Genomic DNA, 18,398 nt, shown 5'->3' with positions numbered 1-18,398 from the left:
GTTTTTATAACACGTACATATGGCGCGTAGAAACATTAATATTCCTCCAGAAGTGTGAACAGAAGCTGAAATGTTTCGTTTTATTTCTTTTCTTTTTTTTTTGCGTTTTTTTCTCCTTTTTTGACCTTTTCCTTTTTCTATCTCTATCACTTTCACATTTTTATTCGTACGTGTTACTTTCTTATAATTGTAATTAAGCACACGCCCGTCTCGAATTACTATTTTTTTAATTTATAAATCGATACTTGATTTTTTTTATTTTTTGGTGTTGTCATTTATATAGTTTCATTTCAATTAATTAAATAACGTTTAAATTGTTCCTTTTGTTTCTTTTTTTCCACATATGCACGACGCAGGATTGAAATATCTAGAAGATCGGTATCGATATCGGCGAGACGTAAATTTTTCCTTAAACATTGTTGATGATTATTTCGAATTGACCGAGAAAAAGATGATAGTTCCGTATTCCTTTATTTTTTTTACTTTTTTTTTTCTTCTTCTTTTATTTTATTTTATTTTATTTTATTTTATTTTATTTTGTAATTTTTGTTTGTCATTTTACTTTGTTTTATTTTATTATTATTATTTGTTTTTATACGTTCGACGTATATCACGTAGGCGTAAAAAGTGATCGTGAGAAGAGGTGTACACGAATTTTTTATTTATCTCTGCAACGGTATTTAAAGTTTCGCATATGTACTATTATTTAAACTATCGGTATGCGTTTTATCGCGATGATAGATTAATAAAATATTGAATAAATATTTATTCCCCAAAAATATCTCGCGTACGTCGCATATCAGTCATCGCAGATTTATCTCCTCTTTTATTTTTTTAGTACTCTTTTTTTCTTTTTTATTTATTTATTTATTTATTTTTCTTATTCGTCTTCTTTCTCTTTCTATCTCTCTTTCTATTTCTCTCTTTCTATTTCTCCCTTTGTTTTTTTTTTTTTTTGTTTCTTTAATTCTCTATTTGCATTTTTTATTATGCGACGGTCACCGTTTTACACTTAGAATGATGGAGGTAAATTCTTAAGTTCCTACAGACGAACGATATAATGACATTCTGAACATTATTACATAAAATATTGACTTAACGTAATCTTTCTTAAAGATTTATACAGAGTTCTCCGATGAATTTATATTAATTAGTTGCTTAAAACGTATATACATATGAAACTGATAGGTGTTTGGGTTCTTTACAAGAGCATAATCGCAAATTGCGTTACCTTACAATTAATATATTATTATCATTTAATCGAAATTTTCTATACGATAGTGAAGCTAAAAATTACGTCTAGACATTATTGTAAAATTTCATGTATTACACAATTCGGTACGTATAAGTGCCTGTTGTGGGTGCGATACCTTTTTATATACCTCGCTTTGAGATCTCATCCTGGTCAGTTTACATAAATTATTATTCACATGTTTTACATTTACCTGAATAGAGATAATATAATCGTAATATGAATATTACAACGGCGAAGTAATGTAAGAGGTATTACACGAGGATGAGAACTTTATCGAGAGACTTTTCTTCGTTATCAGCGTGCATCGTCAAATTGTAACGAAGCAAAGATCGCTTTAATCGACGCTTATCTATCAAAGGGTTCTCGATTCTCTCTCTCTCTCTCTCTTTCTCTCTCTCTCCCTCTCTCTCTCTCTCTCTTTTTTAAGGATCTATGCACAACCACACATGTAGACGAAGCAAAAAGGATGATAAAAATTGCATTGACGATAAAAACGACGGAGAAATAACAGACGATTAATAATTATTATTCTACTTATTTTCGAGAGTGCACATAGATTTTAGCTACGACTGCGAAATATCTTGTTAAAACAATTCTTTTACAATGTATGTGCAAATGTGATATAATATTAATTTGTATTATAACCGACTATGTAATATAATGACGATAATGATAATAATGACGACGACGACGATGATAATGATGATGATAATGATAATAATAATAATAATAATAATAATAATAATAATAATAATAATAATAATAACAATAATAAAAATAATAATAATAATAATGATGATGATGATGATGATAATAATAATAATGATAATGATGATAATAATAATAATAATAATAATAATAATAATAATATAACGACGACGACGACGACAATGATGATGATAATGACAATGATAATAATGATAACGATGATAATTAAAATGGCTCATATTAATTGTCAGCGACAATAAAGTCTAATCCGTTTGTGTGGAAATGCACTTTGGTTGTTTTTATACAAATAGTTTTTTAAGAAAAAATATCTCATACGTTTTCTTGTTCGCACATCATGTTATTGTGTAAGCTTCTCGGCACGCATTATGTTAATATTGAATATCATATTTCAACTATATCCATTCTTTTTGCTCTTCTCTTTATCTCTCCCTTTCCCTCTCTCTTCCTCTCTCGCTTTAGTATAATAAATATTTTACAGATTTATTTTTATTCGTCTCGCGCGAAGTCGTCGATATACATCATCTCGTAATTGCAGATGCAGGAAGTATCAGTTAAAAAGTGAAAAAAAAAAAAAACGATCGAATGATTTTTGGAGTTTCCTTTTTCTTTAACGATTTTATGTATAATAATTATTGGTGTGACATATTAAAATCAGTTTCATAGTTGACGTTATTCTTCTTTCGACATATATTATATGTGACGTGAATGTTTTTAATTTTATATATATATATATATATATACACATATATATATATATATATGGATTTATATATATATATATATTTATATATGTACGTGTATATATACAGATTTTGTTATGCTCATACGTGCATAACGCATTACGTGGTATTCTGCCTTTATATATGTACCTATGCCATACATATACGTATATATATATATATATATATATATATATGTATGTATGTACATATATATATATATATATATGAACATACATACGTTATATTAATAATAGGTATATATACCTTATCTCTAATAAATAACATTTTTACCCGGCATTTCGATAAGACTCCAACAAATATAATTATGTTTGTTATACTTTCAGCGTGCAGCGTCCTATTTAAAACGACACAACCCGCCCCTTAACAAATATCTATTAATTGCCTAGTTTTTATCTCTTAATTAATTATTATCGACAGCGTCAAAATATTACAGAATAACTTCGACGCTTTATCGTTACACAACACCCGCGACTTGATATTATTCATCTCTTTAGAATTTCGAAGATCGTTTATATTTGTCGTTTTATATTTAATTCAATCTTATTGTTTGCCACTTTACGGACGAAACGCCAGGCACTTGTAGAGATACAGAGAAAGTAGTTTTATTCCTTTTCTTTTCTTTTCTTTTCTTTTCTTTTCTTTCTAAAACATTATACAACGATGGATCTTAACGTCTCCGTGTTAATCAATAATTTTCCTCTCTTATTCCTCCTTTTATCTTTTACACTTTACAACGTGCCAAAGACGTTGTCCTTGTTGCAAGAGAAGTTAATGGGTTGCAAGAATTCGACGATATAAAAAATTTCAAACCGAAAACTGTAATATAGATCACGAATTTTGTAGCAATTTTTCAATCCACAATAGCCAATGTCTCAAAAAAAAAAAAAAAAAAAAAAAAAAGGAACAAAAAATCATCCGCAGAACTGATGAAAAAAAAAGTGATAACTCGAGACGTTTTACAACACAGATCGGATATGCTAAATAATGATTATAAACTTTGCTGTGTATGAATTGTGTATAAAATGAATTGATTTTGACGAACGTTAAATGGCTATTGCGATAAGCATAAATGATCATAAGATCGTGGATCAACGCGTGATACGAATATGATAAACAAATTTTATAGAAAGAATAGAAAAATTGTTCTTCGATATTGCCCCATTAGCTTCGAGAAAATATTATATAGGTACAGATATTACTTCCAGTATAATGTCATGAATCTCTAAGAAGCGACGGCCACTTCCGTTAAGATATAAGTAACTTATACTTTGCAAATACTATGTGTTATCAGTTTCTTATATTTAAACGTTATAAAGCCATTCGTACACCATTAAAGTACGAAGCCACGGAGATAGCAGTCGTGAAACAAATGGTATTTCAAACGCAACGTTCCTTCTTTCGAGATCAACTTTCAATAGTCATCATATCCTTTCCAAGTAACACATTATAAGTGGAAGAGAAAACGAAAAATGATTCCAATTACATTATACGTATTATAAATTAAAGTTATAAATTATAAATTATTACTAAGCTTATAAAGCGTTACTTTTACAATACATCTTCGATCGCTCTTAAATTTAATGTTATTTCAATTATTTTTCAATGTACCGATATCTCCTCAGGCTTATTATCCACGAAGAATTAAGAATGTGTAAATAATATATAATTATCAACTTATATTATTAAACCATAGCATGCATTACAATGTACTGTGAGCGCTACTACCAGTCGTTTTGTAGCTTGTTACCCACTTAAAGCTGTGATATCAAGAAATATACATGTACATCTAATATGTTGCATATACGATCGTATATGAAATAAGCAATAATAAACTTATTATCTAAAATTATGACTTTCTAACGGTGTTATAAAGGTAACACGGCGTAGCGAATGACAATAAACTCGAAAATAAAAAAAAAAAAAAATAAAAATAAAAATAATAAAAATAAAAAATATTATATGTATCTTTCGCGTCGTATCGTATTGCCTATTTTAAAAATGTTTTTACATTAAAAATCAAATGGTTCACGCATACCTCGAATATTTTCATTTCTACAACGTATTAAAAGAAAAAGGTACCCTTGTGCACGTTTAATCGTGAATTTAAACATCATACGCCCTTTTAATAACAAATTTGCTACCGTTTATTCAACAATTTCTCTTTCGTTTGATATAAACAAGATTTGGAAAAATTATAATATCGCAGCAACAGCGTCTTTGGTGGCGCTTTACGAATTACTTTTTCTACCTAAGATATATTTGCATATTAAACTTATTTACGAATTTTGTGCAATAATATATGAAATAACTGACTTGGCTCGTTAAATGAAATGTGGGTTAATATTAATACTGTGCAAAAATGTGAGAAAATGTGTGAGAAAGTTAATTGGTAATAATGATTTTTATCTGTTCGACTCATATATCATAAATATTGCATATATTAAGGAGATTGCCACTTTGCAAAACATTGATTATACCAATTTCAAAGCAAATATATACTTTTCAAGTATAAGAGCCCGCTTATTAGTAGTAAGAATTAATCGTTTAGATACAATGATTATAATGTAATCTGTTAAGCTTTTCAAAATACATGGGTATCGCTCACATGTTATTGGTTTTCTTTTTTTTTTCTTTTTTCTTTTTTTTTTTTTTAAGATTGTATTATAATTCATATGTATACTTCGTGAACAGCATTTGTGTACGAATGAATCAGTGATAAAATGTATTTATATAAGTATGCATGGTGTATATACCGATACACATACGTACGCACATGCTCGTTACATGCTCGCGTACGTACACATGTGTACAAGTATTACACATATAAATTATTTGCCTTACAACTTAAAATATCTCTGAGATATTAGATAGTAAAAGTGAATTCATCGCATCGGAATAGATTCCGATTAATTTGTTACACGCTAATAAAGTCATTTTATACACCCGTTTTTTTTTTTTCTTTTTTTTTTTTTTTCCTTTTCTTTTCTTTTTTCTTTCCGTTTAATTTCATCAATGGCTTAATCGTTTAAAATATTCGTTTAAATCAGAATGAGATGATCTTTCAAGCTATTATAAAACCGAATTTTTCAATGAAGTTTTTCTCCGATTATTGTTACAATAATATTTTGCAATATTGACTTAAAAGTAATGATCATCATGACAAGTATAACGAATACCCTATTTCTCTCCAACCTCTTACAAGATAAAAATTACAAATTATTAAGCGTTCTTGCCTGCGTTTACAGACAATGTGAGAAATGATCCTACGGATAAGTTAATGAGGTATATTTACAAATGGAGGCTAATTTCTTTATAGGCGCAGGAAAATATCGATTTAGTCAGACCTTGGTTATTTTTATCGCAAGAAAATTCATAGAGGGCCGCGTACACGAAATCGGACTTAACAGGACTTTGATGGTTGTCAATTTGAACATTATTCCTATTACGTTAATAAAATTCATTATTTCTATTTTATATCCACTTTATGCTTCCTTTCTGTTTCCAAAGTCTTTATCTTTTTTTTTTTTTGTTTACTTTTCTTTTTTTTTTTTCTTCTTTTTTTTTTTGGTATTTACTTGCGCCCTGATTACAGTTGTAGCTGCTTCTCGTGCATAGGTCGACTTAAAACTAATAGATCTGTATGGTCTCGTTACAATTCAAAAATCGATGGTTCGTAATATCCTACTAATTATTTCTGCGTACACATTTTGGTTCCCGTTTACATTTTCAACAACACGGATAAGACTTTTCTCTTTTCTTCTATGCAATTTCGCATACATTCCACTATACTACTTTGATAATTACGTTCACATGCTGCCTTTGTAAAGTTTTTTTTTTTTTCATTTTTTTTTCTTTTTTTTTTTTTTTTTGATGAATCAAAACCATCAAATCATTTTATGTATATGCTCAAAAGAAATATGCGCTATTATGAAATCATAATAAAAACTTGCTTAATTTTTACATAGTCAAAAACTAAGTATTAAATGATCCAACTATAAGTAGTATAGATATAATCTCTTAAACTATATACTTAAATATATAACTGCAATAAATATTATTGATAATATAAGGTCCTTTTTTCATACTTTCGAGAATAATATTACATTTGTATCACTTGTAAGCCTAATGTCAGAATCATTAATACAGACAAATGATAACACATATCTCGAATATGTACGTATTGGCTAATCATAAGTCAATGAGATATATGAAAATTGATATATTCTATTTTTTTTTTTTTTGTTTTTACGTGAATTGCTTTCTTTTCTTACTTTCTTTTCTTTTTTTTTAAATTTTCCGGTAATAATACTGATTTATAATTTACTAAAATCATATAAAAACATATCCCCCGAATGACGATATCTCACAGAAAATAAAAATTCTTCTCACAACATAATCATTTTATCGATGTATTAATGATTCGAAAAATACATAATTGTCCTCTGGCGTGCGGCGACATCGATACACAATTATAAATTACATTATCCTATCTCTTGGTTGTACATTAATAGCTCTTCCAAGTCTTTTAATACAATTATTGTATCGATTATTGTTCTAAAAGATTATTGAAATCGATTCCACTTACGAGAAGGAATCTCAATTAAATGACTCGACATAGTAAAATTGTAAGGACCTTAAAGTTTTGCATTACGTTTGCAGTAAAACATATCTTATCCTAGAATTTAATATTTCTTCACACGTTCTGTGTTATTATTGAATCAATATCTTACTGCTATTTTAATATTTTCCTGCATTAACGAGGCTTTATTATCAGCCCAGATCTAATGCCCTGTAACGTCTAGTTCAACTTAAATCATAAGTATCTTTTATCAGCATGATTATAATATTTTGTGTACTGTACAAAACTTTCTTACTTTCATTCCAATTCTCTCATTGCATTTTTTAATATCGTCAATATTAAACTTCGCGTGCCATCTCAGTTCAGACAGCGTCAGTATATGTGTTTATTTAATTAGGAGTGAGTTATGTGCCACATATTTAAAAAAATAAACAGTAATAGTGAAAACTAAAATGTGAGATAAATAAAACTAATGTCTTTGTACATTTTCAATGGTGTATTCGCTTAAATATTAAAAACAAATAAATATACTTCATATAGAAAATGTTCTTAAAATTCCCCTTCAATGTATTCCCTATACTCGTAAAGATATGTTACATGATTTTATCTTCAAATTAATTCTCATAATCACTGTGAACGGTGACATTAGATTTAGACTGATCAAAATTATGCCATATAAAAGATAGCAGCATGTTATTAGTTAGATGTGGCACAATGTGATTTTCTGACACTATAGGGATTACATAACAAATTGTTTCGCCATAATTATCACTTTCAATTTGACTCTAGTAAATCTCTAACTTACTTTGGCCGTTGGCTTGCAGAGTTCTTGGCAATTAACATTTACACAATTTACTCGTTTAATATTTTACCCTTTCATTCAAACTTCATGACTTGAAGTGGCCAACTTTTTTTTAGATTTTTATACATTCAAAATTTGTTGTAGGTCTCAGAGGTTCGCACTCTAAAGCTGCTCTTTCTGACGCTGCCTGGACTCTTGTGCTCTATTCCTTTATAAATTCTTTTCTACGTTCGCTTTTTATTTACTAATGTATTTATCATTGCTCAATTGTTTTAGAACGCAAACCTCGCGCCCACGCTGGATGATAAACGTAATCTTACATACATCATCATATCTTTATAAGATCTTTTCAGCATGGTAATCGCATTATCGATCAATCTAAAACATCCATAAAAACTGGCAAATTCAATTTACACCAAATGATATTCAAACGTATAACAGTCTCGCACAAAGCGATCTATATAATTGTAATTTTATCCAGCAATCTGACCATTTATATCATACAAATGCAAGAGATACTAAGACCTCTAAAAAAATAAGCGTAATGTGCGTTGCAGCCGATTTTTTAATTATTAATTGTCTATGTGAACTTTTCCATGCAACAACCAATCGGCTAAGCTGCAAAATGCTCCACTCTACTTTAAAACATGATTAACTAAAAGCACCTCCTTTAAAACTTACTTCCTAAATGATTTGGAAAGTCTATCCAATCACGTTAAAGCGGAATTCGAAATATTGATCTCCCACTTGTATCAGCGCTTTTGGATAGACTTATTATAATTATAAAAGTAAAAAAAAATTGACCACTCAAGAAGATCGTTTAACATTTAAGTAGTCTAGAATTGTTTCCTATGTCCAAGATATGATGATTATCATTAATGTGGTGCTTCGATTTTTACAGAAAATAACATCGATAGAATTATGCAAAGTACATAACTCTTTTTGTGTCTGCATGAACAGTAATTGCTCGTGCCATTGCACCTGGTGTCCTATCTTCGCTACAGCCTGATTGATGAGATCCTTCCCCGCTATAAATACATATTACGAGACATATGAATTTTATCTAGGACTCGTACCGATTTATCGTTCGCCAGAGTGATAATTTAACACGAACTTACCTATCGTGTTCCTTTTCTACTAGATGATATCTAGCTCTGAATGCCACAAGATGGGCATAATAAGCTGGTGCAGGTATACTGACGGATCTTGTACACCTTACATACGTATGACACAATTGATACGTAAGACACTGCAATTCATCACTCTCGAAGTGATTGTCATCCCAGAGAACGTGATAATGAGATGGTCTAGATGTTCCCTGCAATAAAATATAATTGTTACATAATGCCACATCGTACCGTCATTTTCTTTTATAATCAGGACATACGTTAAGTACTAATGTTAACCTACCTGAATACCTTGGTGACTGCAGAGATAGAAATCGAACTCTGTTGGATGAGTTATACAAACGTCAACCGTTGTACCAGCCGGGATATTGCCACTTTTTCCACTCTGTTCTTTTTTATCTGCGCAGAACAAACGAGTGTGATGTCTTTTTTGAACTACGATGAAAGTAATACCAGGCCTATAATCAGCTTCAAGTTTGATACAAGCTTCACGAATGGCAGTTAATTCATGTTGTAAGACGTGAAGAAATTGTCCCTCCGATACACCATCGCGATAGAGAATTATTCTATGTGGTTTATATCCTCCAGTACTTTTATAAAACATAACAAGAAGTTCCCTAAAAGCAAGTAGTCCAATTTAACAACGTGTGAAAATTTCAAAACGAACGTGATTTTCTTAACCGCTCTTTTAACCTCGACTTCTAATTTACTTTCAAAAGTACTATACATTATTACTTACCTGACCATCGAACTGAGCTCCTGTATAATTTCTTGTCTATGTTGTTGTACCCTAACCGTGGCTGCATACCTCGATGGATGAGCGTCCATACTGCCTACTACAGCAGCTATACTAGGTTTTTTATTATCTCCGGCAGGAGGATGAGTTACATCTGCTCCCAAAAATATAACAGGCTCGTTGAAAACTTTTGGTCTGATACTTGGTACCAGAATGCTATTGATGCCACCTAATTTCACGTTTATCTTCAGACATAAATTTGATAAAGTTTGAGGAGACGTCTTATTGACATTCTTCGCCTGTACGCACTGAGTTGCCATACCGAGTAACGTATCTCCTACTCTTTTGACTTCAGCTATCAACAAATTTTTTATTTTAGAATAACTATATCTTTTGTATTCATTATAAGAATTTATTTATACCGCTATTGTAATTACCATATACAGGAGTTTTCCCAGGTAGCACAACGCACACTAATTGCAATGCTTGGAAAGTCGACTTTAAATACCGAAACATAGGTTCAACTTGATCTGGCCCAGTAGCATATTTACAGAAACATGGTTGTCCGATAATTGGCATTCCAGCATCGTTACTTATTTTTTGCAATTGTGTAGTGAATGTGCGTAACGCGTCTTCTCGTACTGTTCTTTGCGGGGCAAAACAAGCAATTGCCCATACTCTGATCTCAACTCCCGTAAAGAACTGTTTACCTCGCATATCCCAAACACCTTGATTGGGCATTGCTTGTTGTTTCGTCTTTAATCGTAAAAAGAAAAAAAAAAAAAGGAATTTTTTTTAGAAAAACACATTGCTTCTGCTTAAAACAATTGCGCAATCATATCGCATAAAATCAAATAATGATCGTATTCAAAATTTGCAAACGATATCGAACTGCGGATGCAATACGTATTTCCATGAATATGAAATAGTTTGTAATATTCAAACTGCGTGCGCATCAGAAGGCAATATTATTTACAGAACGAAATGAATTGGTTACATACGAAATGAATAGTCCAGATGTCAAATCAATCGGATCTAGAGCCCATGCATTCGTTTGACGATTTTTGATAATGTTTATAGGATTTTAATGAAAAAGAAAAAGAAACGTATTATGTGTAAGAAGTAATCACTAATCACAAGTATAGGTGATACATTATGTAAACATTTACTGTCACAAAATTAAATCCTTGTTAAAGCATACAAAAAGGTGTCTCTAGAAATGTGTGATTTTTCAACATCTGACTGATTAAACTTTATGTTTTTCACCTGTCCACTGAGGGAGCTTACGCGCCCTCCGTATTGTAATTTGGGCGGAGGCAATACACGGCCTCGAACTTCCATCATATTGTTTGATATACTCAAACCAAATTCTTGAACATAAGAATCATTATTAAAGTCAGCTCGCCTTACTAAATTATTAATTTCTCGTTCGCGATCTGGTGCTGAACGTGCTGTTGCTTTAATCATAGTAGACGTTTGCATATCTGTTAACTTTTTTATACAACGTTGTCCTGCTACAATGTTACACACCTGAAACAATTATATAACAATATAGCAATAACAAGCTTATTTACTAATGATCTTTCGTGACATTATTTTTTATTAACTGACCTCAAGTGGTAAATATGTGTGTTTATGTTCCTGTCCCACTTGCAAACAAGGAAGATGCGAATAACGCAATTTCATTTTATACTTGTCCAAAAAGTATTTTGCAACGGTACATTCGACGGTTTGTCCATTTTCCAATTGTAGCGGGAATCTATAATAAATAATTTAATGTAAGTTTTTTTTTTTTTTTTTCACATAATATAATAATTCAAACTTTCCAATTGATATCACTTACGATTGCATTTGTGCCGGTTTACGTGTAACATTGCATACTCTGTATTTTCGTCTCATCGTTCCGCAATGAGTTATTTCTATTTTGAGCCCTTTGATTTCTTTGGTAAATTTAACTCTTTGAGAATCTGTAAGTGGTTTCCTTTGTTCGTTTACATCTCTAATATCTAATACTTCGCACATAAATTCTATGACAGGTTGAGCTTTATAAAATGCAGTTGCAGAAACTGAAATGTAATTGCAGGGTGAAGTGCGTCAGAAATATTAAAGTTATTCAATATTTTTTAAGGCAGAGTTTTAAGAAATAATACTACAAACGTACCATCGATATTCAACATCATTTTCCATTGAGACGGTCTCACAGATTGATGAAAGCCAAACCATACTTCTCTGCCTCCACCTAATGGATGATAATATCCATCCGGACTACTGAAAAATGATCTACCTACTGGTGTGTAAGTCATTGATGGTAAATGTCTCATTACAACATCTAATGCAAGAATAGCGTCATATGGAATTTGTCTTGTACGTCCTTCGAGCGCTTCTTCTAAGGCAAATAATGAAACCTGAGCTACCCATTTTATTACCACTCTGAAAACACGATCTTTACCCTCACCAGGCAGTGTTACCTACGTAAGAAAAATACCGTACGATATATCTGACAAAGGCACCATTCAAGAAAGATCAATAAATGAAATATTACCTCTAAGTCTATTTTATCAGTTCCAATAGGCAAAGGGTCCCTTGTATACAAGTTATTTCTTCCATCAAACACAGGTTTAAGAGTTCCGAAAATCTTGCTATATGCGTGTACCATTGTTTCTATGATTTCCCTATTGACTTTGCGAGGGCATTTGTCAGGTTGTATATTAATTTCATAATGATGCACATAGCCTCGTGGCATTGTAATTTGGAAATGATTTGCTCTCAATCCAATTGGTCTACCTTCACGACCTATGTTGGGCCTTCGTGGGCATGAAAACACTGCAAATGAAATTCATTTATAGGCTACTACTATTTACTATATAATTATTTTCTAAATAATTAAAATTATGTAACGGAGTATATATAAGGAATATATCTGTTGGCTTATATAATTATCTTTCTATTTTCTATAAAAAGTAAATGCTCTTACTTGGCAGTTCTGGAGGTTGAGGCGGAGTATGTGTTTGTTGTGCAGGAACGAGACCCAAAGAACTAGGAGCGACGACATTGCTCCCAGTTGCTCCGGCCGTTCCAACAGAAGTACTTGTTGTTGGTCCAGGTGGGGGGGCTAAAAATTAAAAAAGAAAAAAAAATCACAGACACAAAAACGTAACTGATTTATCCAAATTTACTTTAAGAACTTATAAACTATAAAAAATTCACTCATGCAATACAATTATCTAATGGCAAATCGCAAAAAATCATTTTCATTATCAATGTAAAATGTTTAATTTATTGTTTGACAATTTCTGACAAGTAGATAAAACGAAATACAGATGATGCAGGAAATAACGACGATAAAAGTGAAAAAATTCTGCGATAAAAATAAAATAAATATTTTATGTCAAACGTAGAAATTAAAATTATTCATAAAAAAAGAATTAATTTCTTCCGTATAAGACGATAGCAATGCATAACGTAAAATAAACAATCTCAATAAGATAATATCCTACGATAAGTTTATATACAGAGGAGATTTAACAAATGGTACACCATTTTCATCAGATGCATATAATGTACTATAGATGTGGGATATGATAAATCAATGCCAAGATACAACATGTCGTGCCTGTTGAGCTAGGTCGATTAAAGAGAGACAATTTTTGTCGTTTTCCATTAAAATCAAATATGTGTATCCGTTGTTACTGAATTTAATACGTCAGTATACAACTTTTTTCGAATATATCCAATCTTTCTTTTTGTTTGATTATCGAGATGTAATAAAGGGTAAAAAAGCAATTGAGTAACGATATTCTAAAATTGCTCGAGCTAATGGAGTACATCTATTTTAGAGTTTTTTCGAGCATATTAAGGTAAGCCTACAACAATAATATACTTACGCTGCCCTACAGGATACATTTTCGCAGCCGTTGATCAAAAAGACCAGGTAATCACTAATAAATAAGTAAAAAAATTTAACACAAAACCCACTGGCCACACAACACACTTCCCCACAACACACACTACGAGTGAGACTACCTTCTGCAATGGCTGCCAGCAGCTAAATGCCAATTGGTCTAGACTCGGCCAATCAACGTTCTTACATTGAAATTGTGACCAGGTGAGTCAAATGAAGACAAACTAATTTGAAATATTCTATTATAGTTTTTATGATATATCAAATACGACAGTACATATATATGTATAATCTTAATAATTTACTCTAATATCGTTATAATTACATTATACGACACCGTTCATATGTTTTCATAGATATATATAAAAGTACATAAATACATTTCATACTTGATTGACAAACATTAAATATTAAAAAATATATTATATATAGAAATTATTGTTACGAAAGAAAAAAAAAGAAAAAAAGCAAAAGAAGTGAAGTTTATAAAAAATATTTGCTCGAGCGTTCGCTACTTCGTATGAAACAATATACAGCATAGCTAATGTTATTTATACGATTAGCGTCAATTGGCACAATAACCGGTAAATATACTGCATTTTTGTAATAAACATGGTAAAACGGTTTAAGGCAATCTGAGGGTTATCACGCAATATGACATGAATATTTAAAAGTTATCGTAGCGCGAATATAATCGTTAAATAGAAATCACAACGCAACGTATTGCGAAAAACGAATAATTTATACTTAAATTTACTCCTGTCGTAATAGTTTTAGGCATAGATATATCCCATTAATAGAAATTATTTTCGTTCGCACAATGGATAAAGGAATTATTTCATTTATTTTTTTGGAAATCCTAATTCTACAAATTAAAACGGGTTTAAGATTTTTGTTTAGTTTATATCCCGTAAGTATAAGTTATGAGATAAAAGAAAGTAACTTGAGGGGAATGAATAAATATATATGTATGTGGAGTACTAGCTGCATATGTATTGACTTGTACTGTGCTTTTTTTACCAACCGAACTGCCATCTGTTTGTGAAATGGAAAACTTTGTATAAAGAAATACTCCCTAAACTTTGGGACTACTACGTGTACCCTATGTATTGGTAACATTGATATAGTAATTTTTATTTTAGGAGATGTCGAAGAACCTAACCGTATAAAATAGGATGGTATGATACTTTGTACACGCGATTGCGTACTACGCTGTTTGCGAAATGTCGATTCCTTTTAGTGGATCACGTTCGCGTTCTGGAGGTTTGATCAGTGCTATTGCTAAACAATTGAAAGAAATTAATTTAAAATTGGTTAATAAGATCATTGTACAATTCGATCCCTTTCACAAAAATATTACGGAAACGAGGTTAGTAAATCTTTTTTTTTTTTTTTTTCTTTTTTTTTTTTTCCTTTTCTACTAATGCGATAAGAAACCAATCCAATTATTTTACATTACTATGTACAATTTATGTACAACGCTAAGTAAAATTTATGATATTGATCACTTACAAAATAAAATTAAATAATCTCGAAAAATTTCAGAAATCGATATATCGAGAATTTATCGATGTATAACTATTAATAGTCGATGATATTAATTAAAAATTAAGAAACGTGGTATCCTGTTAATTAGATATTTGTTTTTATGCATTAATGTTTTATATACATGTATATGTACATGTATGTAGATGTATATGTATCCATATACGCGATACTCGGATTAGATCGATCGCTATGACGTCAATAGCGCACGCATGCGCATTCCGATTTCAGAATAGACAGTATAGAAGTAACTAAGTTAATTCTAGTAATCAATATCGTGTGAATATAACGCATAGAAATATAAGAACGTAAAAAGAGCGAACTTTTTAAAAAATAATTATAAATACTTTTACGTATGTGAAAAGTAGATGAAAAAAGATTGTGTACAAAGTGAAACGTTTCATTCTTTCTATCAAAACTCATTTTGTGTATGTATGTTATCTATATTGATACTTCCAATATTCAAATCTTGTATATGGTTACTTTGTTATTTCCATTTTAGTAGATAATAATTTTTTGCATTTGCCATTATATAATTATTTACTTTAATTTTTAAATTCACAATGTTATGTACTTCTTGAAAACTATATTCATTTAATATCTACAGACTAAGATCGTCTAATGTAAATCTTTGAACTTACCACTGCACTGTCCGCATCCATATGCTTTACCAAGCATAGAAACTGCAGTTGTTATACGAAGAGTACTTAAATCTGGCATAGGTATAGGTAATTGTTGCTCCATTTGAGCCATGATGCTCCTGAAACATAATATTTTTTTTATATGTATGTGTAGTCTCTTCGCTATTATAATATTAGTTTTCATTTTCTTCATATTTTTGAGTATTCAAGTTTTAATAATAATAATTTGTAATAACTAAAATAAAATGTAAACTACTACAATAATATTTTTCTTCTTTTCCAGAAAGTTTCTTTTCTATATATCAAGTCCAAAGATTCTAAAAACAAATCCTTTCTGCGCATTAAAAACATTAGTTGTCTGCGATCGTTCTGAGCCTGTTGTTACATTTGATCTCTGTGAGTATTCGACAACAAAATTATGTAAAATTATAATTTCTGCTTTTCGATAGAAATGATCGATCTTGGTTATAAACTTGTCTATAATTTTCAGTATCAGGTAACAAAGTAATATTCAAGTGTGGAAACTTATCTACTCTCGATATCTTACAATATTGCAATAAGCACGTCAGTTCTTTAGTTCCAACGCCTGAAAAGAGTCCTAAAGAACTTTTGTTTGAGAAGAAAGAAAAGAAGAAAAAGAAGAAAAAGTTAAGACAAAAACCATTTAGCAAAAGAAGGCATGTAATTTTGTAATTTGGCAGAGATAGAGAAACTTTGCAGAGATCTTCTAAATTATTTGATTATATTTAAATTTCTTGAAAATCTTAGGAATGCTTAATTAGAAAATAAAATAAATAGAAGAAAAATCAAGCGGAGAACGAATATTATCACTTCATTAGTACATCAATCAAATTTTATCCTACTTTTTTCTCTACTTTCACGCAATCAAAAATAAGTCGAATAACCTACATTGTCAATTCATAAGAGAAATAGTAACAGTATATTTAGTGCAAAGAATTTTGGATTTATTATTCTTAATATTTTATTTAATATAAAATATATAAATCATTAAGCAGCTTCATTGTAAAGACTATTATTTGCAATAGTATAAAAAATTTTGTAGAAGCACTTATTAAAAGTTGAAGCTTCTCTATTTCTTACATCTCGATATATAATATCTTTAATTACATTAAAGATATTCTATTGAAACTGCAACACATTCATCTATATCATATTACATAAAGTATCGTAAAAAAAAAAATATTTTCACCATGTCAAGCCATTCTTCAAATAACAAAAATTATAACATAAAAATAATCGATACCCTTTATAACCAACTACCAGCTTTTACTGATCTCTTTGATGAAGAAACATGGTATACATTCGTTATATGTTTTATAGCAAGCACTTTTGTAGTTGCATTTATATTTTCCAAATTTATTACAATACATCCAGTTGAATAAATTCATTCTAATATAATGTTATATTCTTCTTATTCATGCTTTCATAAATATGTAATATAAATAAATAATATGTAGCACTATTAAATATCAAATATGTAGCACTATCAAATATCAAATATGTAGCACTTTGCAATTTATACAAGCAACTTTGAGTATATAATTTTTGTCTTTGTATCATGTGTTTATAAAGATTGAAAAATATTTTCATACTCTTTCATCGTTTTGCTTTAATCATCCAATGATTAAATTTATATTGAAGAAACATTTCACTTTATTTTATCAATTAAGAATATTTTGTTATCACAAGCATCAATAATCCAATATTATTGTAATGTAATTATATACATTTATTGTAATCTTATTAAAAAAAAAAGAAAATAAGCTATGTCAAATAAATATTGAAGATTCATATATTTTACAACAAATTAATTAAGCTTTTGCTATAAAGTATTAGATTTATGTAATGTCACCAATGAAAGGTCAGATTGTTTTGATTCTTCAGTTTTTTAATATAAATGGTTCATAATGTCTTTATAAAAAATGTAACCAAGTAGTATATGAAAATAGAATGATGAAATACTAAAACATAAATATTATGATTAATTATTATCCCCTTTAATTATTTTTCTAAGTATGTATCTGTGTTACAATACTATTATAGATCTCAATTTGATCTCTTTCCCTTATTTTTCTTCACGCATGCGCACAGATCGCATCGTTTCGATACATCTCCTTTATCATTATACCACTCGAATCAAAATTGACGTTCCATTGATATCATGAAACTGTTTTTAAAAAACATTTCGTTATAAACGACTGAACATTTTAAATAATAACGTAAATAACGTGAATAATTTTACGTTTCGTAAAATTATAATAAAAGATGATCATTTTAATTTGAGAAAGCCAATAAAAGAAATAAAATAAAATAAAAGAA

At 29.8% G+C, this 18,398-nt stretch overlaps 3 protein-coding genes across 4 annotated transcripts in view; 2 read left to right on the top strand and 1 right to left on the bottom strand.

Moving 5' to 3' along the window:
* Positions 1–2,567: 2,567 nt before the first annotated feature.
* Positions 2,568–18,398, bottom strand: part of LOC122631908 (protein argonaute-2) — an 18,269-nt gene continuing 2,438 nt past the window's right edge. The window contains exons 2-13 of one of the 2 annotated variants that reach the window (XM_043818124.1): positions 16,059–16,177; positions 12,946–13,083; positions 12,514–12,794; positions 12,133–12,439; positions 11,815–12,037; positions 11,583–11,730; positions 11,238–11,501; positions 10,409–10,727; positions 9,975–10,326; positions 9,519–9,852; positions 9,227–9,426; positions 2,568–9,136 (exon numbers count right to left, since the gene is read on the bottom strand). In XM_043818124.1, the coding sequence (XP_043674059.1) occupies positions 9,028–9,136; positions 9,227–9,426; positions 9,519–9,852; positions 9,975–10,326; positions 10,409–10,727; positions 11,238–11,501; positions 11,583–11,730; positions 11,815–12,037; positions 12,133–12,439; positions 12,514–12,794; positions 12,946–13,083; positions 16,059–16,170 (2,787 nt within the window). In that variant the 5' untranslated portion in view covers positions 16,171–16,177 and the 3' untranslated portion in view covers positions 2,568–9,027. Of the gene's footprint in view, positions 9,137–9,226; positions 9,427–9,518; positions 9,853–9,974; positions 10,327–10,408; positions 10,728–11,237; positions 11,502–11,582; positions 11,731–11,814; positions 12,038–12,132; positions 12,440–12,513; positions 12,795–12,945; positions 13,084–13,855; positions 14,086–16,058; positions 16,178–18,398 lie in introns of those variants that run through there. The other variant, XM_043818125.1, reaches the window with a different exon arrangement.
* Positions 15,027–16,781, top strand: LOC122631914. The gene is made up of 3 exons (XM_043818134.1): positions 15,027–15,241; positions 16,342–16,454; positions 16,549–16,781. Exons 1-3 carry the CDS (start codon positions 15,096–15,098, stop codon positions 16,749–16,751), a joined length of 462 nt encoding a protein of 153 aa, XP_043674069.1. The 5' UTR covers positions 15,027–15,095; the 3' UTR covers positions 16,752–16,781.
* Positions 16,929–18,052, top strand: LOC122631915. The gene has a single exon (XM_043818135.1). The coding sequence runs from the start codon at positions 17,270–17,272 to the stop codon at positions 17,459–17,461; it is 192 nt and encodes a 63-aa protein (XP_043674070.1). The 5' UTR covers positions 16,929–17,269; the 3' UTR covers positions 17,462–18,052.

This window comes from Vespula pensylvanica, chromosome 9 (assembly GCF_014466175.1).
Source record: "Vespula pensylvanica isolate Volc-1 chromosome 9, ASM1446617v1, whole genome shotgun sequence".
Taxonomy (NCBI): Eukaryota; Metazoa; Arthropoda; class Insecta; order Hymenoptera; family Vespidae; genus Vespula; species Vespula pensylvanica.
The sequence above is the reverse complement of the archived record's forward strand: the minus strand, read 5'-3'. Positions and strand labels throughout refer to the sequence as shown.

What these genes read in the sequence shown, in the direction of transcription:
- LOC122631915 (XM_043818135.1), top strand. Translation starts at nt 17,270, where the DNA reads ATGTCAAGCCATTCTTCAAATAACAAAAATTATAACATAAAAATAATC.
- LOC122631914 (XM_043818134.1), top strand. Translation starts at nt 15,096, where the DNA reads ATGTCGATTCCTTTTAGTGGATCACGTTCGCGTTCTGGAGGTTTGATC. An exon ending in AAAAATATTACGGAAACGAG is followed by an intron (nt 15,242 to 16,341) that starts GTTAGTAAATCT and finishes CTTCTTTTCCAG; the next exon opens with AAAGTTTCTTTTCTATATAT. An exon ending in TGTTGTTACATTTGATCTCT is followed by an intron (nt 16,455 to 16,548) that starts GTGAGTATTCGA and finishes TATAATTTTCAG; the next exon opens with TATCAGGTAACAAAGTAATA.